The sequence below is a fragment of the Elephantulus edwardii genome, unplaced genomic scaffold (assembly GCF_000299155.1).
Source record: "Elephantulus edwardii isolate Elephantulus edwardi_28Jun2011 unplaced genomic scaffold, EleEdw1.0 scaffold00055, whole genome shotgun sequence".
Taxonomy (NCBI): Eukaryota; Metazoa; Chordata; class Mammalia; order Macroscelidea; family Macroscelididae; genus Elephantulus; species Elephantulus edwardii.
The window spans coordinates 11340208-11363331 of record NW_006399805.1 but is presented as its reverse complement, the minus strand read 5'-3'; the positions used below and the strand labels follow the sequence as shown (position 1 = coordinate 11363331).

Below are 23124 nucleotides of genomic sequence, written 5' to 3'. Positions count from 1 at the left end.
GGTCTTCCTCTCCTGCATGTCCCTCCACCCTCTCAAGAATGATGTCCCTCTCCAAGGACTGGTCCCTCCTTACAACATGCCCATAGTATGTTAGACAAAGTTTCAGAATCCCTGGCACCAAGGAGCAGTCTTGTCTCACCCTCTCTAGGATGAACCTGTTTGTTCTCCTAGCAGTCTAAGGTATGTTCAATATCCTCCAGCACCATAGCTCAAAGGCACAAATTCTCCTTCTGTCCTCCCTAGCCATTGTCCTGCTTTCTGTCATAGCAAGTAATTGCAAAGATCATGGCCTTGATCAAGCACACTTTAATCTCAAGACTGACATCGCTGCCCTGCAGTACTCTTGGAGAGGTCCCTGACAGCAGACTTTCCCAACACAATTCGTCTTTTGATTTTCTGGCTGTTGGTACCAAGCATGTTAATCAGGGAGCCAAGCAAACTGAAGCTGTTAACAATCTCAGTCTCTTCATTGTCTGTCTTGATGCTGCCAATTGGGCCAGTGGTGAGAATCTTTGTTTTATTGATGTTGAGCTTCAATCCATATTCAAGTCTGCAGTCATTGACCTTCTGCAGCAAGCACTCAGGTCCTTCTCAGTTTCAACAAGCAGTGTTGTGTCATCTGCACAGTGCAGGTTGTTAATGAATCTTCCTCCAATCCTGATGTCACATCCTCCTTATAGAGCCCAGCCTCCCAGATAATCTGCTCTGCATGTAGATTATAAAGGTGTGGTGATAGGACACATCCCTGGCATACTTCCGTCTCAATTTTGAATCATGCAGTGTTTCCGTATTCTGTTCTCATGACTGCCTCCTGGTCCAAGTATAGGTTTTACAGAAACACAATCAAATATTCTGAGATTCCTATTCTTCTCAGAGTTTGCCACAGTTTGTTGTGATCCACACAGTCAAATGTCTTTGCATAGTCAATGAAGCACAGATAGACATTCCTCTGGTACTCTCTGCTTTTGGCCAAAATCCATCTAACATTAGTTATAATATGCCTAGTATCACAGCGTCTTCTAAACCCAGTTTCTGCTGAAAATCATCCAAAAATGACTGGAACTGTCCATCAACAGAGAACTGCCAGATGTGAAGATCTGATGAATATAGTCTGAGAAAGTAGAGAACCCAGGAAAAGGAGGGATGCCTTCAAGGAGGGGGACTGGCACTTGGCCCGGCCAATGGATCGAAGCATGGCCGTGACTATGAAGCTGAATAGGATGAAGCAGTTTCGCTCTGTTGTACATAAAGTCACCGTGAGTGAGAGCTAACTCAGCAGCATCTAACAGCACTCAAAAAGGTGGAAATCCCGGCACAAGAGCATTCTCGTTTCCTCACTGGAATGAACACATCTTTCATATAAGATCATAAGCACATTTGGAGAAATGTAAACACTGAAAGACAAAGACAATCCTGCAAATACTCTGTTCAGGTACTGCCTGACAACAAAAGACAATATATTTCTATTTCTAGAGGAGGGTAGAATCCTGTGTGTTAGAGATGAGTTTTTCCTCCATCTGTGGTTCCTCCAAGGGGCACGGTAATACAGGTAATGTTGTTGTTGTTGTCGTTGCTGCTGATTGCCTTTAAGTCAAGCACGACTCATAACGACCCTATGAGCAAAAGGCCTGAAGCCCCTCTATAACTATTGACATAATACAGTAGCATAAATAAACAAAATTCTTTCTTTTTTAAAACCTTGCTGAGTGGAATATCTCAGTCACAGAAGGACAAATACTGTGTAGCGCCACTATTGTAAAACGGGACTGACATCAGGGTTGAGGGGGGAGACTGAGAAAGATGGGTTAAATAATGTATAATGCCTTGAAACAGATGAGGGAGGAAACTGTTTAAAAGGGATATGTGATTAGGTATTATTGTCATGACAGGAGTCCAGAACGAAGGCTGCACAGTGGAGTGGACCTGGGGGGAGGGATTGTATAACAATGAAAGAATTTTCCTTTTACTTTTCAAAGAGAAGAGTGAACTGGGGAGGGGAGGGTTGGGCAAGGAGAAAAGTGCAATAATGAGTGAATGGAAATCCAAAGTCTCTGTAAATTTTCATTAAAATTAATAATAATGATTTAAAAACCTTGATAACATTTTATATATATTTTCCTTCCACATGTATGTTGTTTTATTGGGTAAAATTGAGCTGGTTCTGACTCCTAACACGTCCATGTACAATAACATACAACACTGCCTGATCCTGCACCAGCCTCACCACTGTTGCAATGTTTGTGTACCTTGTTGCAGAAATCAGTCCATCTTGATGGTCTTAATACACACATACATATGTATTTATGTTTCTATTTATATGCATACATATAAAAAACCTTCATCACATAATGCAAAAAAATCATATCAGAACTATGATGGAAATCACAACGTAGAATTGTCACTAGGTAGAAGGCAACAGCTCGGGGAGCGTAATGATTTACATGTTGAGCTGCTAACGGAAAGGTCATTGGATTGAACACACCAACTGCTCCTTCGGAGATGAGGCACTGTGGGCCTGTGACATCACGGCCAAGGAGACCCTACGGGGCCGTTCTCTCTCTAACAGGGTCTCTATCAGCGTGAATTGACTCAGTGGCAGCAAACTTCTGGTTTACTGTATCCTCTACCAGTACACCTGGGCAGTACAATCCAAACCTCAGCTGATGACCAGCAGATGTGAAGGACCATGGGCCAAAGCTGCAGGAACAGCAGCACTGGGATGCAGGGCTCACCTCTGCTGTCTCCATCATCCCAGAAGAGTTCCCCTTTGGCTTCTTTGTTCTCATCCAGGGCAATGATAAGACCCAGAGGGTTCTGGCGACTGTGGGAAACCAGAATTATGTCAGACAGTAAGAACTGGGACTCTGAGACCATTGCTATATGAGCTGTGCCCATCAACTTTCAGGTGAGAGAAGCTACTGGTAAAAGATGAATCTGCCTTTTTCCTAAGTATGAAGGCAAAAATCAATGGGAGTATCTTTCTCTAGTATTAGTTAGAAAGCCTCAAATACGCTGTTGTTGTTGTTGTTGTTGTTGTTGTTGTTGTTGTTGTTATGTGCCGTCGAGTCGCCTGCGACTCACAGCGACCCTATGTACAACAGCCCTAAACTCTGCTCTCTTCTGTGAATAAAAAGTTGAAGTAGGAGTCAAGAATATGAGCATCGGAATTAACATGGACATGCCAGAGAAATTATGCGGCACTGCCGAGAATACACGGCTAGGAAAGAAGGAAGAGTCAGCTCATAGCTAGTGTGTTTACTTGTGTTAGAGACGCTAACAGAGACAAAAGGGCCCTGGTGGCACAGCGAGTTCAGTGTTGTACTGTCAAACTAAAGGTCAGGGTTTCACACCCACTAGAAACTCTGCAAGACAAAGAGGACGTGGTCTGCTCCTGCAAAGACCCACAGCCTTGGAAACCACAGGAAAGTCTACTCTGTCCTAAAGGGTTGATTCGGCCCAAAATTGACTTGACGTCGCTGTTTTTAAAACTTCTGAAGGAATCCTGAGGGTGCAGTCTGAATGATGGGCTGCTAATCAAAAGGCTGGTAGTTCAAACCCACCAGAGGCTCAATAGGAGAAAAGGCCTCGTGTTCAACTACTGAAATGACTAGAGCCCGGGAAATGCTACATACAGCCAGCTCTACTCCAGCCTGGAGGACAAACCACGAGCAAGTCCACAGCATGTGGCAGCAGTAACCACAAAAACACCAGGTAATAATGGTTCCAGAGGCAGCGTAGAAAACAGCCAAAATAGCATCATAAAACATTCCAAAAATCAGCTAAGAGGCAGGAAAGTGTGAGCACAGCTGGACTTATAAGGGTCTTCCATTTGGGTAACATTTTGTAAGTAAGTTCTGATATAATTCAAATACCTTTGTGGTGGTGGTGCATTACCAGTATACTTATAATTTTTTATTTATAATACTTATATTATTTATAATACTTATTTGTCTTTTGAGAGTGATTCTACAGAGGTTTGTTTTCTGGTTCTGGTGAGGATTAGGGTAGAATGTTTACTCACCATTGCGTGTGAGTTTATTTCATTCAGCCTCATTTGGGCCCTTGGGGCAGCCCTCTGGCCTGGTTTTAATTGTTTCTGGTCATTCTTCTAAGTGGTATATAGCACTGGTCTGTGTATTTGCTGCACAGAGGTAACTGTGGTTGCTGTGATGCTAAACACTGTGACACTAATGTGTCAAATGTGTTAATGGTTACCCATGGTGGACAGTGTTTGGTGGAGCTCCCTGATTAAAACAAGTTTGGAAGCAGGAGTAACATCCACTTCCAAAATAGCTTGTCTCCAGAAACTCTATGGACTTGGAGAAATGATGAAAGTGATACAAGTGCTCAGGTCTTTCATTCATGAGCACATTATGAATCATCTACTACTCAACTGCACTTAACAACAACAACATAAGTATGAAAACGTTAGCAAGTTATGCATAGTACATAATCCTAATGATAAATTAGTATAAGTTATGCATAGTACATAATCTTAATGATAAGTTAAAAGTAAGAAAAGCAGTCATAAGTGTGGTTTGGCATAACTGAAATACTAATGTTTGAGCTAATATTATTAATTAGTAACATTTTATGACCTGCAAACATGTGAGTTCATGTTGTTAATACTCAAGTTAATCTTGAACTTAATATCTAAGTCAGGGACAATCTGTATACAAAATGACCAGAAACTTGGAATTGACCCCATGTCTTCTCACTGCTGGGTAAGTTGAGGAAAGTTCTAGGTGAGGGGTCGTTAAGAAAACACTGGGCCTAGATGCGTATGGAGCAGAGGTAGGGGATTCAGGAGTGGCCGGAGCAAATGGAACGTGTGCTAATTGCCTCCACGAACAGCAGCCTCCAGTGTCATGAGACCAGGACTGCGTCGTGCCTGTCGCCTTTACTGGACGTCTTCTGAAGACGCTGCTGAAGGATCCTGATCAAAGAAACAGATGAGAACCTTGCCCTGACCTGGGGCTCAGCCTCGTGACCTCCATGCTCGCGCCCATTGTTACAGCCACGGGCCGTTCCTTCTGACTGCGGGCCTTCCTCTCTCTGCTGACTTTCTACCTCTCCAGGGAAGTCACAGTAGTTCAGCCTCATTAATAAGATATCTCTGTCTCACTTGCTCCTCTCATGTCACCTTGGCTTCGGGGTGACCAGGAGACGGAACAGGACTGCCCAGCACGGGGAGCCTCAGCCCCTGGTACCTGGCCACAGTGGTGGTGCTGGGCTGCTGGGTGGGGAAGATGTGGCCTCCTCGCAGATGCAGCCCAATTTTGTCTTCAGGAAGCTCCATCTCTACCTGCTGCTTCCTCCACTCGACCTGGGCGCCCTGGTGTGCAGGTAAAGAAGGACAGGGACTGATCAGTGAGTCCCTCCCCAGCGATGCCCACACCCTCTCAGCAACAGCGCTCCTGCTTCCATCACTGAAATGAGTCCCAAACACCAGAAGGAAGAACATATGGGGCGGGGGTCAGAGGTCTGAAGGAGGGGGTGGTAGCTGAGGCCATGAGTGAGCGGAGGCTCCAGAAATGGGAGCAAAGGTGGAAGCAAATGAGGACACTTCGGAGTAGACTTTGCCCCTTAGCAGAGAAGCCTGTGAGGCACCTGATAAGAAAACCGTGCAGGTCAGCAAAAGGAAAAGTCTCTGCATGGAGAGTCCTAAGTCTCTAGGAAAGGTGTTCCCTCTTATGTTCCTTGTTAGCCCTAAGTTATCCTTGTTCCAGAATCCTGATCTATGCTGGCCCAGAATGCTGACCTTAGGACAGACCTGTGTCAAACAAAGCATATTTTGGGGATTAGATATACTTGTAAACAACTGTTAAGACCTGGGCTGACTCTATGACAGACGTGGAAAAGGATTACGAGTTATGTCTGCGCTTTCTAAAAAAGAATTCCTACAGTCATTCTGGAAATAAGTGTTCTGTTTTTTCCTTAAGAAAAACGCTGTGTAAATTGCTAGTTTGCTGGATAATAAAGCTCTTAGACTCGATGGCGTTCTAAGACCCTTGCTCTCTGAACTTGTCTCTTTGTTCTTTTTCCTAAGCCGCCCAAAGCCTCCTGCAGAGACACCTGGGTTGTTGAGCTAGATTCAGCAAGCCGTCCTGATCAAGCTTGACTGGCCAGCAGCCCTGCAGAGACCCTACACGGAGACCTAAGCTTATGTCTCAGTGCTGACTGACGTCTGTGAGGGGAGCTTGCTGGCCCTGTTCTGACCAAAGTCGGGGGCTTGGTTTATCCCGTCTTGCTCTGCTTAGGAAGTCCAGAAACTCCCACAGAACCCCTCATGCTTCCTTTCCCTAAAGTTCCCCTGTCCCACCAGCATCCACCATGAACCCAGAAGTTTACAGAAAGTCACAGCTACTTACCGTGTCGTACTCATACCAGATGGCGTCAGGCACATAGGCCAGCACTTTCTCTGCACCCTGAAAGCAGAAAGGATATAGTCCAAGTGGCCTGCCTCTGAGGGGGTGATAGAGTTCCCAGCATCCCCAGGGCACCCCCAAGCAGACACACGTCAACCTCGGGAGCACCACAGCTTCGCTGCAGATCACCGTGAGGCTGACACGGCCATGCAGTGGGCCGCTCAGGTGTGCTGGTTTCTCAGTGCACATGAACGTGAGGTTGACAGAATACCACAGTCGATGGAGTGTGCAATAACAGCTTGGCGAAAGGCTTGAACTATAGTGACAGAGATCAGAATGGGGCCCAGGTGTGAAAAGAGTGCATGATATTGGCAAAATGATGCCAACAGGTTTGCAGTGCACCGGGCACAAGCCTCAAGTCATGAAAAATGTGATGACGGTGAAACCCTGGCTAAGTGGGCACTCTCGGACCAGAGGGCAGAGGCGGCCTTTCTGGTCCCTCTTCCCAATTGTGCCTTTCCTCCAGGACAGAGACACAATTGACTGCATGAACAACAGATAATGCCAGAGGGCTTGGGGTCATAAAAACTTGGGGAATGTCATAATAGAAAAAAATCATAGTGTGACACTTGTTGAAGGCAAAGCCCCAGCTGCCAGGTTTGCAGGGCAAGCTCCCCACCCTCCCACAGCGCTGGGAAGCACTGCCATCCCTGTGTTCGCAGGTGAGGACCAGGTGGTACTTCGCTCCCAGTCACCCAGGTGGCAGAGGTGACATGCACTGTTCTTCCCACCTGTGTCACAGAGTGAGGAAGGATCAGCTTCCACCACCGGACAACCACCCCCACTGTCTTGGCCCCTCCTGTGCTGTCAGGACTTGGTCCCAAGCATTGGGGAAGAAAGCATGAGAAGCACCCGGCATCCGCCTCCAAAGTCACAGCACGCCCTGTTCAAGGCTGGCCTGGCCGTGGAGACGGAAATGGGCCCAACACACAGACGACAGAACCGTCTTGGGTGGGAAGCAGGAATGAAGCAGGGAGAGTGAGTAGGAAGACTTGCCTGGTCCAGTACTGGGGTGATGAGGAGACCAGGCCCCCACAGAAACTGCCGGTGGATACCCCAAGTGTTCTCATCATTGTAGAACCTGCAGACCAGAGGCAACCCTGAGGTTTGGAAGAGCGTCACTACCCTCGGTGCTCCAGCTTGACCTTGGAGCGCAGGCTGCCTGTTGGCCCAGCTTAGCATCATTCTGCGGCTCCCACTCGGCCACATCGCTGCCCCATCAACAGACCACAGCCTCAGCCTCTCCCCAGACCATGCAGCCTCCCACTAGCCCTCAGATGGGACAAAATGCCCACCCTAACAGCCACACTGGGAGACCTCGGGCTCGGGCTCTGCATGCGCTGCTCCTCAGAAGGTAAAGAAGGAAATTCTTCTAATTTCTTTCAATGAACAGGTAGGACATTAATTTGATCATGAAAATCACATAATTTAAGCTCTGACCATTTGCTTCTAGTGTACCTGCCTTTGAACAGAAAATCCCAGAAATAGCAGAATGACTGTTAGATAGATAGATAGATAGATAAGATTAGATAAACAGATAGATGAGATAGATAGATAGATAGATAGATAGATAGATGGATGGATGGATGGATGGATGGATGGATGGATGGATGGATGGATGGATGGATGGATGATAGATAGATAGATAGATAGATAGATAGATAGGTAGATAGATGAGAGAGAGAGAAACAGTGGAACTATATACTAAAGACCTTATAAGTCACACACAAGGAGTTTGGCTACATTTTTACAAGGAAAACCACGTATGCCCCTTTTCTTAAATTTAGAGATTCCCCATGGCTGCTAATAAGAATTGTGGAGTTTGGGAATCTTCTAGAATCTTCTATTTGCCTGCAAATGGATGTCCACCCCTAGAACCTGGAATCCTGGGCATCACAGCAGGTGGAGACCTACACAGTCAAGCTATCAAATCTTTTCAAATCCTTTCAGCAGAAGACATGAAGGATTAAGGGATTAAATATGTGTAATGAGGTGATATTGGGATGTAAAGAAAAACTTCAAGGCCTGAGACATGGAGAACAGAGCTCTCCCCCGAGGCAGCAGGCTATAAGCTTAAACAAGGCCCTTGGGATGCATCTAGTCAGTCACATTGCTACACTCCAGCTGTGGTTTTCCTAAGCAGTGCAAATGGCTAATAGAGAGGTTGGAAGTTTGAGTTGCCTCAGACGCACCTTGGAAGAAAGGCCTGGCAATCAACTTTCCAAGACCCACCCACTGAATACGCTGCAGAGCACAGCGTGGGGGCCAGGAGTCAGCCTGAGGGCAGCCTGGCACTGTGACTGCAGCTTCGCAAGACGTGTCTGTATAGCTGCTTGTTGTTGCTGTTGTTAGGTGCCCGCAAGTCAGTTACAGCTCACAGCGCCTCTATGAACAACAGATCTGACCTTTGCTGCACCATCCTCAGCAGCTCTGAGATGTTTGAGCCCTTTGCTGAGGTCACTGTGTCAGTCCACCTCATTGAGGGTCTTCCCCTCTCTCACTGACCCTCCACCTTTCCACTGTACGCATGTCTCTAGTCCTCACTCTCTACAGGTTGTGTCAGGGCTGCAATCAACAGACGCCCTGGGTGCAAACACTCACTCGTGCAGCAGCGGCCGGGCCACGGTGTCCCCGCGGGTGTGAGCGCGGTAGAAGAGTGTGTACAGGTAGGGCAGCAAGGTGTACCGGATGTTCAGGTAGTGCCTGGAGGAGTTGAGCAGCAGGGAGTCGTTGCCGAAGGAAGCGGGGTCCTGGTCCTGGGGGGACACAAAACCGAGAAGCCATTGTCATCAAGGTCACTCCCACCTTGTGATCCCGACGGACAGGGAAGAACCACTCCATGCATTTCCAAGGCTGCAAATCTTTACAGAAGCAGATGGACACATCTTTCTCTTGTTGTTGTTATTGTTGTTGTTGATTGTCTTTGAGTCGAGCTAGACTCATAGCGACCCTATGGACAAAAGGCCTGAAGCCCCTCTACAACTATCAACATTTATCAAAGTTCATAGTGTTTCTGGAGGCATGTTGTTCAGGAAGTGGATGCCACTCCTGCTTCCAAGTCTGTCATAGTATGTTATCGGTTGAGTCGCCTGCGATGCATAGCGACCCTATGTACAGCAGCTCTGGACCCTTCCCCGTCCTGAGCCAGTGTCACTGACTCTGACACACCACCCTCCACCCCCCCAGTTACTGTATCAATCCGTCCCATCCGGGGTCTCCTCTCCTGAATCTCATGGGCCTTAGCAGCCAGTCTTCTGGCTATTCTTGAGGCCATGCTTTAACCACTGCACCACCAGGACTCCTACAGAAAGAAGCAGCCCACCTGCTACAGTTGAGTCACTACAACTCACAGAGACCTCACAGGCCACAGTAGGAATGTCCCCAAGGTCCCCATGGCTGTTAGGTCTAAGGGCACAGACTGCCTCCTCCGAGTGGCTGGTGTGTTCGGAACTCCCACCTCTGGATTAGTGGTCAGGGGTCCCAGGGACCCTGGGGAAGACACCCTCAAACTAAGTCCACTGACACAAAGTGGTTCCCACTCAGAGTGACCCCTCCATTGTGCTTCTGAGGCTGTAAATTTTTACAGAAGGAAACTTCCACTTATTCACTTGTGCAGTCACCAGTGGATGTGAACTCCCAACTCTGTGGTTAGCAGATGAGTACTTTAACCACTGTGTCACCAGGGAGCCTGGAGGAGACGCCGTGGAATCGCAAGAGTGGCTGGAGAATCCCAGGCCTCGCTCACGTCATCCTAGCATGTCCCCACTGCATGACTCAGAGCCTCCAGTCCAGGCAGTGCTCCGAGTACCCATGGGCACAGAAGAAGGGTTGCAGGTAGCAGAGGAGCAGGTAACAGAGGTGCAGGTGTAAGGGGCACAGAGAGCACAGCAAGCCTCACTGTTGGCACCCCTGTGCTGCGCTCGGAGGACTGCCCACAGGACCACCTTGAAGCCTCCGTTGTACCGTGCAGAGAAGCACGGCAGGGGGTGTGCACGGAGGTCTGAGGACAGCCTGCAGACACTCCACAGACACGGGAGACAGTGGGGCCCTGGACGGTGCACATGCTGACCGTGCTCGGCTCCCGACCGAAAGGAAAGAGGCTCCAGTCCACCCACAGGTGCCTCAGTAGAAAGGCCTGGCAATCTGCTCCTGAAAAACCAGCCACTGGTAACCCTACGAGCACAGCTCTGCCCTGACACAGGTCACACAAGTCGGAACTGACTTCCTGGCTCTGGTTCCTGGGGGCAGGTGGGCATGGGCAGGAGCCCACAGGTGCTTGGGGGCAGCACTCAGTGCAGCTGACGAGTATGAGGAAGGGCCTGCCCAGCAGGTTTCTAGGTGGAGTGCAGACAGGCCCAGCCCCACGGGGCGCTGCGTACCTGCAGACTGCTCTCCTGGAGCTCACCTTGTAGCCCTGGCCATTGTGGTTCCGGGAAAACGGGTAGAAGGCGCCCAACTGCATCCACCGCGTGCAGAGCTCCTCAGAGACGTTCACTGCGTAGCCACAAATGTCAGGGCCCACCTGCGGGACAAGGACAGTGGACACCCACTCCCTCCTCCTCCTCTTCCCTCTAGGGAGCTCCCGGAGGAAGTCGCTAACATCTCTGTGGAAAAGGCTGGTTCCACGTAAACAGTCCCGGTCATTGCTAGTGTCCACCATTTACTCCTCTACGACTTGAGAGATGGTCCTTAACCTCGTCATGTCTCACTTTCTTTGTTGTGTTAAAGTTCTAATTCTGTCAACTACCTACATAGGATTCTCATGAATGAGAAAATGTAAGTAAAACCCTTAGCATACAGTAGATGACACAGACATTGTTGTGTTAAGAGTCACTGAGTCAGATACGAATTACAGGTACTTAACAGGTCCGAGCCTTTTCTGTCCTGCACCAGTCTTGGTCTACATATGTTATGAAATGTTTATACATATATATACACATATGCGTCTATCATAACATATGCTATTATAACTATAAGCATGTTGTGATGACTGTATGTTAATATATGTAAGAGATGCTGTGACGGGCTGTTGAGTTGATTCATAGCCGACCTTCCAGCGGGTTTGCAGAGTCTGTAAACCTCATGAGTGGACACTGTTCATCCTTCAACCACAGGGCAGCTGGGGGATTTGAACCATGTGCAAGGCAGACAGTCTCCTCTCCTAGAGATCGGCAGCTTCAGGAACCCAGGGAGGGTCTCTGTGCGTCAGACTCGTGTTCTCTTCACGCATCCAGGTGCTGGATTCCCAGAGGATGTTCAGTTTGTGAAGGTCCCTAGCTGTGTTCTTAGTGATGTGGGAATAGCTCTGCATGTTATTGCTATGTTCTGATTGATGTCCAGTGAAATGATCTCTGGCCTGGCCTCCCCTCTCCTCACAATCTCTGCTGCACTGAAGTCCACTGCTGGAGTCTCTGTGTCCATACGCTTTGCTGAAGGTCTTCCTCTCTTTCACGGCCCCTTTATTTTTCCAAGCATAACGTCCTTCTCCAAGGACTGGTCTTTGCATGTGTCCTCTGTTTCACAAGAAGAATACCTTGGAAGTAATATTTGACAGCTGTATTATCTGCACAAGTTATCACAGGATGGAACATGGTGGTGTCAGAGCCATCCGCATGTTGAGGAAGCTCTTGCGCTCAAGTCCTTAAGTCCTTGGGTCATCAATCAAGAGCAGGAAAGGTGTGCTTCTTGCTCTCAGTTTTCTCAGTTAAGGCTTTCTGGGAGCTGACATTCACAGGAGAACTTGGGGTGGGTACTTACCATGGGAATGCCGAAAAGGTTGAACTCCAGCATGCCTGGGATGGACCATCGAAGGTCGTCCCAGGTGGCAGCATTGTCCCCTAGCCAGTGAGCTGCAAACTTGCCGGACCCCGCGAAGGTTGAACGGGTTACAATGAAGCTCCTCTTATTGGGGAATACGGTCTTGACAGCTCTAGACACAGAGAGAGATTCAGGGAGTCACTGGGTGGTCCCCACTTGTCTCAGCCCAGGGAAGTCAATATGCCACCAAGCTTCTGGAAAGCAAATGCCCCACTCTCCTCTCAGCTCCCAGGACAGTGAGAGGGGCCGCCAGGGGGAGGCTGCACCACTGAGCAGGTCTGAGTTTTGTGTAAGCTGTTTTCTCTCTCCTCTCTCCCCTCTCCCCTCTCCCCTCTCCCCTCTCCCCTCCCTCTCTCTCTGTCTCTCTCTCTCTGTCTCTGTGTGTGTGTACCAGGAACCTCACAGTGGTCACAAAGTACAAAAGCTCGAAGAGGCCTGAAAGCAGAGAGAAGCAATGGAGCTGGAAGAACAGACGTGCCTGAGCTGTTCCATACCATGCACCTTGATGAAGACAGATTTGGGAGCAGGCTGTTAGAGCACACTCTCTTTTTAAGGAGAAGCTCTGGTAATACTTTCATAATAAGAAGAGACAAACCCAGCCCAACCCTCTGCCCCGACTGCCTCCATCGGATTTCTGAGGCTGTAAATCTGTATAGGAGGAGACTGTCTACCTTTTACCCAAGAACGGTCAGCAGAGTCAAATCTTCCTGTTAGCATCCTGACATGTACACTCTATACCACCAGAACTCGTTTCATAATAAGAAAACACTTTAAAGTGTCATGTGTGTGTGCTTCAATAACTATGCACAAGTAGAAAGGTAATTTGTGTATTTTAATTAAAAGCTTATGCTCATATTTTTAAACTTTTAGTATTGCCCTTTTGCAAAAACCTTTGAAATGTCTATGATTACATCTTGACTGTGCAGGTGTGTGAATGTGTTTTGGGGGTGTGGATTCCCACTGTCACAGTTGTAGTGAAAGGTAAATGTTCAACATTGCTTCATCTATAGGGAATCTGAGTCCACACACAAAGGCAGTTGTGTGCAGCAGAAGGACACAGAGCCAGTATCAAAACCCCAGAACACCTGGCTGTGAACCCACCACGTACCCCCCACTCTTGGCCAAATACATAGTACAAGAGGAAGCCCTAGGTTTTGAAGTAAAAATGAAAAGAGGTCAAGTTCTGCTTCTGTCATCGCCTTGACATTGAACACCAGCTTCGCCTCTCTCTTCCAATCTTTGTTTTCCATCTACCCATCCATTTACTCTTGCTTTCATTTTCTGCATCCAGTAATTTTTGTTGGACTCCCTGCTTCCAAGGTACCAGTTTCTTTATTCCTTTAGTAAGGATGATAATACGTTTCTTAGAGCTTTTGAAAGTAATACACTCGTGCAACTAATGGTCTAGAACAAGAGAGGAAGAAAATAAAAGATGTACAGAAAAAAATTAATCTAAAGGACTATCCAGTCACTTGAACTTCAAACTGTACAACCCTGAGACCAGAAGAACTATGTGGTGCCCGGCTTCCACCAATGACCACTCTAAAGGGAACACAGTAGAGGATCCTGGATTGGGTGGAGGAAAATGGGAAATATAACTAAAAAATACAGAAAAGTCCATATTTACTGGTCCAATACAGACTTGCAGGAACCCAACGACTATAACCCTTGGTCACCCTTTGAACCTGGAGCAAAAATCACCCCTGTGGTTCATCTCTCAGCCAAACAATAGGCTGGTCGATCAGATGACCAACACCACCTGTGAGGCACTCACTTCTGACACATAAGGTCAGATGAGCAGCATTTTTCTGAGGATAAGGAATTGAAGGCAGTAAGAGATGGGGTGAAAAGATGAACAAAACTAAAACTTTCAGGGAGAAAATGGGAAGACAACATTGTGGGTATTGTAATTGGGGTGTGAGTGGTTTGATAGAGAACCTTGTAAGTATTCGTTCAAATCACAATAGAGAAAAGGTGATACACATGAGCCCTTCTCTTCCCCAACCCCAGCACCTAGAAGGCGGACAGGCAGACCAGGTACTTGGTCTACAGTGTGAGCCCCACCCCAGCATCTAGGAAGATGGGCAGGTAGACCGGGGGTCCTCAGTCTATAGCACGAGCCCCTCCCCACCAGCATCTAGAAGACAGGCAGGCAGACCAGGTCCCCGGTCTCCAGCGCAGAGGTGCTCTTACTCAGCGGTGGCGATCGCCATGGAGTAGCCGTACAGGTTGTGGACGTCATACTGCCTGCCCCAGTGCTGCATGGCATCCATGCAGAGGCTCTTGCAGAACAGGTATCCATCCAGGACCCCTGGAGGAAGAGGGGGTCCTCAGTGGTTGCCTGGGGTGCACTGCCCCTCAGCTGTCACGGGACCTGCATGGCGGTGTCTGGATCGACATGGACCATGGACAGTCTGCGTGTGCACAGGCCGCTTCCTCACCATCTATGGGGTGGTCTCTTCACACAGAAATGGGTGTGCTGACTCTACCCTTCCCCCTGACGCCTCACTCACACATGGAGTCATGATTGACCCTCCATCGAGTTTCTGGAGGAACCACTGGTGTATCTGAAGCACTAGAAGGGCTAGGGGGCCTCCAGAGCTCCCTGCACTGTGACTTGAGGGGTGTTTGGAGTAAGTTTACTTAAACTCTAGGGTTAAGCTGAATCTCAAGCTGAGCTGAGGCAGGTGGTCCAGGAATGAATGAATGAAAGCATAATCTAACTTATTATCCCTCCTCTCGGGCTGTGTCTTATAAAGAACAGTTCCTCCATCGCTCTTTCCTTAATCTTTTCTTATCCTTGGAAGTTCACATTCAAGAGTGAAAACTAACCACCACGGCCTCTGCTCCGTATCTTCTCTGGACTGTCCTACAGCCGGCTCAGCACGCAGGCACTGTCCCTGCGGGGACATGGCCATGGAACCTGCCTTGTCAGACCCCCCACGGCTTCTTTACCGTCTCACCAGCTCTCACCAGGCCCAGCGCACCGGGACTTACCGGGAGTGAATGGCGGGTAGTTCAGATTGTTGCTAGAACACCCTGTCACTGAACCATCAACAAAGTTGGAGACTTCATTCATGTCCTACAAGACGTGGAGAAAAAAGGCTGCTGAGAAAAAGCTACACGCCCATCATGCTGCCCTGCCAGTGTCTTCCTCTCAGAAAAACAAGCAGAGAAATCACGCCAGGTATTTCCTCTCTTAAAGGCATTTGTGCTTATGGAGTGCAATATGTATTCCTGACTTCTCTACTTATTGGAGGGGCGAGAGAAAAGTTTCTCAGAATTCTTCAAAGTCATATTTGTAAAAGGTTGCAGAAAACTAGCAAATCCCTACATGCGTAGAATAATTTCAAAAGTTCAAAATGCTTTTGTTTTAGTAAGATTATGTATACATGCTTGTGTGTGTGTGTGTGTGTGTGTGTGTGTGTGTGTGTCTACACACACACAATGTGAGGAACTAGAAGCGGGACTGGACTAAAATAACACACATTTCTGAGTTTCCTCCCAACTCTGACTTCTTTGATTCTAAACTACATGTTCTGTTAGAATTATTTGAGCATTTAGATAGTTAAACCTAAAAATTGGGTTTTTTTCCCTTTTCCTTGCCTTACTTTTCTTTCCTCATCTCCCACCTATGTTCCATGACTCTAAATATACACATAGACAGATAAATTATGAGTCACCTCCCAGTACTCACAATCTGATGACATTCTGACCATTGTGAGCCTTTGATGGGTCACGAAGTTGTAAATCCTAACATAAACAGATTGTCTCATCTTCTCCCAAGGAGCAGCAGCTGGGTTTGAACTGCTGGCCTTTCAGTTAGAAGATGCCTTGGGTTTCTCTACCTTACTGTTGAAATAATCTTAACTAAATATTCAGCTCAGAATCCAAGTCTAGCACTTAGCTCATCTTGTCACCAGAATTCCTTCAAGTAGAGAACAGACTCTCAAATAATTAGTAAACTTAGGAAGCCACACATTCACGTCCACAGGGAGCAAGAGCTCAGAAAAGGAGGGTAAGGTGAGTTCTGCTAGCCTAGTGGCAAGAAGGTGCACTGCAATCCCAGAGGTAAGTGGTTTCAAAGCCACCAGATGCTCTGCTGGAGAAGGAGGGGCAATCTCCTCCTGTACCAGTCAGATCCAATTTGACAGTACACAAACAACAAAAAAAAATTTAAAAGAAAAGAAAAGAAATGGAGGGTAAAAATGGCTGCCCCTCTCGAAGAACAGCTTCCCCACCACTGACATGTCCATGGGGAAATGGAGGCACTGGTGTTTATTTTTATTTTGTCTTTACAACAACAATAAAAAGAAAGAAAAAGAAAAGAACTCACAATCCATATCCCATCGAACTCCACCTGAGTGTGGAAAAGCTCGAATTCCCTTGCCCACCACACAGCACAGGTAGGATTAGTGTAATCGGGAAACACAGTTCTTCCTGGCCAGACCTGCAAGAGAAGAAAAACAAACAAACAAAGTGTTAAAAGTAAATAAAATTAATAGAGTGAAATAGGAATCCTGACAACACAGAGTTTGAAATCCTAGACTGGTCACCAAAAGGTCAAAGGTTCAAAGTCAGCAGTCACTCCATAGAGGAGAGGCAGTGGCATGCTTCCCTAGGTATTTACAGCCTCAGAAACCCTCTGAGGCAGATCTGATCAAACCCGTGAAGAAGCACCAGGAGTCAGACGTGCTCCGTAAGTACAGCAAGGTGCCCTCAGACACAAGGCTGCTAAGACTCGTCTCTCCTGCGTCGGGCCTGTTGTCAGGAGGGGCCCTGTCCTTGAAAAAAGGCTTCAGGCCGGGAAAAGTGGAGGGTCAACCAGAGAGAAGATGACTCTCAACGAGACGGGTTGACACGGTGACTGCCAGGATGTGCTGGAGCGTGGCGGAGGTTGTGGGGCTCGTGCCGTGCAGGCAGGGCTCAAACCTGTGTCCCGATGAGTCAGAGGTGACCTAACACCACCTGTCAACTGCACTCGTCGGAGCTGATGTGACAGCAGTGAATTTGGGTTTGGACTCTAAAGTAGAGAGTCCTTCAGAGAAAAGCACCTTCTAGACCAAGCAAGAGAGGATGCTGGGCTTTCCGAATGCTTACGACAAACCTCAAACCAAAAAGCAAAATGAAAACCACCGCCTTTGAGTACTTTCAAGTGAATGTCTCTGTGTCACATTTTAGTAATTTCTAGATTTTAAATCTTTCATAAGATGTTTTCATATTTGATAGGCTACTGTCTCTCTCTCATTGCCGTTGAGTCCAAAATGACTCCCAGCTGACCTTCAAGTGGATTTTCAGGAGGCTGTAAATTAGGGGGCGGGGCGGGGCTGGAATGTTCATCTTTCTCCTGAGGAGACACTGGTGGATTCAAGAACTGCCAGAGACGTGGCGTCAGAGACGCAGGAACTCTGCGGACTGTGGACGTGGCCTTCAGAGACGCAGGAACTCTGAGGACACGCGACCTTCGTGCGCTGCAGGAGAGGTCATCTGTCGCCTGCACTTGGAAACCTAACACTCGTATAACTGACTTTTTTTGTGATATTAGCTTTTTCTGGAATGGGGATCTGAAACTGAACCCACAATATCTCATAGATCTGTCTGTATAAGGTAAAATAAAAGCACCTCATATGCACGCACACATACATACACATGTGTGTATACACATATGCACAATCAAAACATATACACATACAAACACAAATACACATGTGCACATACATACACATAACACAAACAGATGCAAACATACACACAGGAATTGTGGCTGTTGTTGTTATGTACAATCAAGTCAGAGCTGACCCACAGCTGACCCGCCTGCAGGTTTTCAGAGGCTGTAAATGACACAGGAGGAGATTGTCCTTTCTCCTGCAGAGCAGCTGGTGGATTCGAACCGCTTGTCTTTGAGTTGACAGCACCGTTCCTTTCCCACTAAGCCACCAGGGCTCTCTATCAAAGTCTGTATGCATATTCAGATGCACATATACAAACATACACACACACACACACAGCCCCTCCGCCGACCCTGTCCCCCTGACCAGTTACCTCCCCGACGAGCGGAGTCACCCGATCCGAATTGTTCACCCATATCTTCATCTGTGAGCCCCTGTCGTAGGGGCTGTAGGGTTGGCTCTGGGAAGAGTTGTTGGAGATGGCTGGGTCCTAAGAGGGAAATGCAGAAAGGCGCACTTGAGCCCTGTAGCTGGACAGGACATGCGGGCACAGGGCCGGGTATAAAGTGAGGGTCTGCTTGGAGGGAAACGAGGGGACCACCTACCACAATGATGACCAGCTTCTGCCCGTTATTGTGTAAATCCTTAGCAAACTCAGGGAACCCTCTGAAGTCCACCGGGTCATAGGTGAAGTCCCTCCGCTGGTCCATGTAGTCGATATCAGCGTGCTGGACATCCTGGAAAACAGGCCACGCGCACAGTGAGCGCTGGGGCCTTCCGGGTGCACTCTGGGCATCCCTGTGTGGCTATTGCATGCAGCAGGTAACCAAGAGGTGGAGGCTCGAATCCACCCACAGGCTCCTTGGAATAAAGGCCTGAGGTTCTATTTTCTGAAAATCGTCCACTTAAACCCTGTGGAGTAGAGTTCTACGCACACATGGGGTGACATGATGCAAAAAGGAATTCACGGAGATCGGGTTTTATTGTCCACATTAAACATCCATTCGTGTCAGGCCTGGAGCTATGATCTTGTCCAGGGCCTGGCACCCTAGTGTTTATTCTGTGGCCATCACTTCCGAAGCAGTGACCTGTCTCCCCTAAGGCAGGCCATGTCACTTAAATCAGCGTTAATGACTCTGGTTGCCGGGCTCTCTGGAGTTTAAAACCTACACAGTCAACCAACAGGCCCCCAAAGGGGCCCAAAACACCTGTCATCTAAATTATGAGATGAGAGCACCTGAGACCTAAATCACATGGTGAGAGGTGTGCCTCCCTCCTTACATGTCTCCCCTTTTTACACTAAACCGCACAGTGAGGGGATGTTCCTCTCTCTTCTCAGACGTCCCCCCTTTTTACTTCTCATCTCCTTCATGGCTGCCTTGGACTTGTTCTTTCCTGGAAGTTCAAATCCACCAGCAGTTCTGAAGGAGAAACGTGGACACCAAGCTCCACAGTCTCAGACAGAGGGCCCACCGGAAGGGTCGCAATGAGCAGCTGGTCTCAGGCATGAAAATGATGGAACACACAAAACAGACACCAGGTCAACGATCCCTACCTCTGTGATTCAGTGACGCTAATGGCATCCTGTGAGTTGTGCAAACAATGTTACCCCCTTTTCTGAGCTGTTCCTCCCTCCTCCAAGAACATGAAAGAAACCAACTCTTGCCCTGAGGCCCCAAGAGTCTCCCCCAAAGGGCCCCAGGAGGGGAGAGGGAAGAGGATGACACCAGACGGGTTAGGGTCCTCCCTCAGTCTCTCCTGTGACACCTCGTTCCCACCATGGCCATGCACAGCAGGAAGACATATCACTATGCGGCAGGCATTGGATCCTTTTGCTCGTTCTGGAGAAACTCAAACCCATTTGACACAGAGTTGATATAGACTCAGGTCATCGATCATGGGGTTTCTGAGGCTGTCAATCTTCAGGGGAGGAGTCTGTCTGTCTGCCTCCTACGGACTGGCTGGTGGTTTCAAACTCTGACATTTTGGTTAGCAGCGCACTGTGTAATCCACCTGAGTTTTAAAGCTGGTAAACACAGACCCCTCGACTGAACTGAGCCCGCAGGCGTCAGCTCCACAACCGAGTGTTACTTCTCACACTGCCCTCCACACACAGAAACCAGAACAGGCAGCCCTTAGCCCTGCTACTGGAAGCTTGGAAGAGTAGTTCCTGGGAAAAATGAACTGTAGATTCACGGATAAATGGAAAAGACTAGTCCAACAGAAACGTCTAATTATCTGAGTATTAAAACAAAAAAGTGACCAAAAAAGTAAGACAGAGAGAAGAAAGCACACTTGGTTGTTCTTATCTCGTTATCACTCTATGTAGGGAGGATTGTGGTTGGTTAACTGGTGGCCTAGTAGAGAAGGAGTTGTACTGCCAACCAAAAAGCAGGTGGTTCAAATCCACCAGCTGCTCCATAGAAAAAAGATGGGCAATTTCTTCTCTGTGATTGACAGTCTCAGAAAACTAGTTGGAGGGTAAGCTAGGAGTTGTTCCTATTGATGAGAGTGGGGCGAGTTGACTACCAGTGTGTTATATGTGGTGGTTTACATGTTGCTATGGTGTTGGATGCAGAACAGATTGTCTGGGAGGCTGAACTTTATGAAGAGGAAGGTGGCATCAGGATCGGAGGTAGACTCATCAACAATCTACGGTATGCAGATGACACAACCTTGCTTGTTGAAATTCAGCAGCATCTGAAGCACTTGCTGCAGAAGGTCAAGGACTATCATCTTCAATATGGATTTCAATCAAGAAGACAAAGATTCTCTCTGTTGGGTCAATCGGCAGCACCGTGACATATGGAGAAGAGGTTGAGGTTGTTTGCCATTACAGCTTGCTCAACTCCGTGGTTAACCCTCTTTGTACTGACAGTCAAGAAATCAAAAGGTAAAATGCCCTGGACTATCTGCCATCAAGGGCCTCTCCAGAGTACTGAGAAGCCATGATATCAGTCTAGAAACTAAGGTGTGCCTGACTGACCCAGGCTGTGGTCTCATTGATTACTTGCCATGCATCAGAGAGCTGGACAATGAGTAATGATGACAGAAGAATTGACACCTTTGAGTTATGGTGCCGAAGAAGAGTCTTGAACATACCATGGACCACCAAAAAAACAAATAGGTCTGTCTCGGAGAGGGTGAAACCAAGATTCTCTTTAGAGGCTAAGATCTTGAAGCTCTGTCTCACTTACTTTGGGCATATGGCCAGGAGGGACGGAGCCTTGGAGAAGAACATCATGTTTGGAAAAGTGGAAGGACAGAACAGGAGAGAAAGACCCCATGAGATGAATTGATACAGTAACCAGGACAATGGAGGTGGGTGTGTCGGAGTCAGTGAGACTGGCCCAGGACAGGGCGGGCTTGAGAACTGTTGTACACAGGGTCACAATGAGCCACTGGCAGAGAGCACACAACATCATCAACATCATAGTGTTGGAAGTGAAGCCACTGGTGATACCATTTCAAAACCCAGCGGGTTCACTCCTGGAGGACTGGCTTCCATGGAGCTTCCAGACTAAGACAGATTCAGGGGAGGGGCGGGGGGGAACCCTGGCAATCTACTTCAGAATTAGCCAATAAAATCACTATGGGTCAGAACAGAATGGTGGCCCAAAGAGCACTAGCCTTCACACCGAGCTGTTACTAGGTCAGCTGACTGGACGTAGAGAAGGACAACTTACGTAAGGGAGCCCAGCTGCGCGGTTTCTCTCCACGACCTCTTTCATTTTGTCCAGTGTCCCATATTCATAACGGCTGAGGTGAAACCCGAGAGACCAGTAAGCGGGGAGGGCCGGTCGGCCAATGAGCTGCAAGATGTGTGTGAAATGAATCTTAGTCAACATTCATTTTAATACAACTTTTCATAAGTTTAGTTTCAGGGACACAAAATATACTCTGTTTTTCAGCTCATACTGATTCACTACTGTGAGAATGTTAATCTTACTTTCCCAAGACCTTTAAAAATCATAATGGTCTGGTAAACCAAATCATGAGCACTAGTATTGTGTTGCTTTTGTGGTGGTGTCAGACTAATTTTAACTTAGAGTAACATCAATATGTTCAGCATAATAAAACACCATACAGTCCATGCAAAAAAACCAAAAAACATAGTGGGCTTCAGATGGAGGAGAAGATAAATAGAGAAGATGGTTCAAATTCACAACAATGATGGGATTTCTTGGAGGGAGAATGTCAAGAATGTCACAGCTGCCCCCAGGCCTGAACACTACTTAAAGGAACCTGATAATTTTTAAGGCAACCATAGCAGAGACCAGATCAAAGGCCAGACCATCGGACTGAAGACCAGATCAGGCAACGGATCCTGATAAAGCTTTGGGCCTGGTCACAAAAGCCCAAGCCCAAGTTAATTAACAGCTCTAGATTCTGGGGACAATATCGTCTTCCCTAGTCCTCCCAACAACCCCTATTATTGTCATGACAGGAGTCCAGATTGAAGGCTGCACAGTGCAATGGACTTAAGGGAAGGGATTGCATAGCAGTGAAAGAGTTTCCCTTTTACTTATCAAGGAGAAAAGTGAATTGGGGGGAGGGGCTGGGCAGGGAGAAATGTGCAACAATGAATGACTGAAAACCCCAAGTCTCTGTAAACTTTCATTAAAATTCATTTAAAAAATAAATTTTAAAAAAAAAGAAACCGCCCTTGACTGCCCTCACACTATTTTGACCTTCTCCACAAGCGGTCAGTTGGTCACTTGACAGCCCTCTCAGTCCACTCAATAAAGGTCTGTTCATTTCTTGGGACCAGCTTCTTTTTTTTTTTTCTCTTTTGCTCTCAACTCTTTTTCTGTCTAATAAAGCCCCTGACCCTATGGCCCTCAGCCACCCTTTGAGACTAGAACAGAACTCACTCCGGTCACACAACGTGCAGCCAACTAACGGACAGCTGTGTAAGGGGAACGCTGCTGAGCCTGCAGAACTCTAAACCACACAGGGTCATGAGGGCAGCGTGGGCTCAGGGATGACACTCGGGAAGTAGGAAGAGAGAGGATGGATGGATGGATGGATGGATGGATGGATGGATGGATGGATGGATGGATGAATGGAGACAAGAATGACGGAGATAGAGGTAGTGGGGCACGGATGACGTGATATGAGGATAGTACTCAGTTATAAAGCAAAATATGCATGAATGCGTGAATGGAATGCTAATCTGCTCTGTCAACTTTCACTTACATCACAAAATG

General features: G+C 47.7%; 1 protein-coding gene across 1 annotated transcript in view; it reads right to left on the bottom strand.

Annotated features, from left to right (window-relative positions):
* LOC102861179 (maltase-glucoamylase, intestinal-like) overlaps positions 1-23124 on the bottom strand; it is a 113403-nt gene that overhangs the window by 64695 nt on the left and 25584 nt on the right. Inside the window, exons 10-22 of the mRNA XM_006887236.1 lie at positions 21601-21726; positions 18520-18651; positions 18288-18404; positions 16582-16695; positions 15243-15327; positions 14439-14556; positions 12186-12357; positions 10834-10950; positions 9030-9184; positions 7425-7509; positions 6372-6428; positions 5211-5335; positions 2733-2821 (exon numbers count right to left, since the gene is read on the bottom strand). Coding sequence (XP_006887298.1) covers positions 2733-2821; positions 5211-5335; positions 6372-6428; positions 7425-7509; positions 9030-9184; positions 10834-10950; positions 12186-12357; positions 14439-14556; positions 15243-15327; positions 16582-16695; positions 18288-18404; positions 18520-18651; positions 21601-21726 — 1492 coding nt within the window. The remainder of the gene's footprint in view (positions 1-2732; positions 2822-5210; positions 5336-6371; positions 6429-7424; positions 7510-9029; positions 9185-10833; positions 10951-12185; positions 12358-14438; positions 14557-15242; positions 15328-16581; positions 16696-18287; positions 18405-18519; positions 18652-21600; positions 21727-23124) is intronic.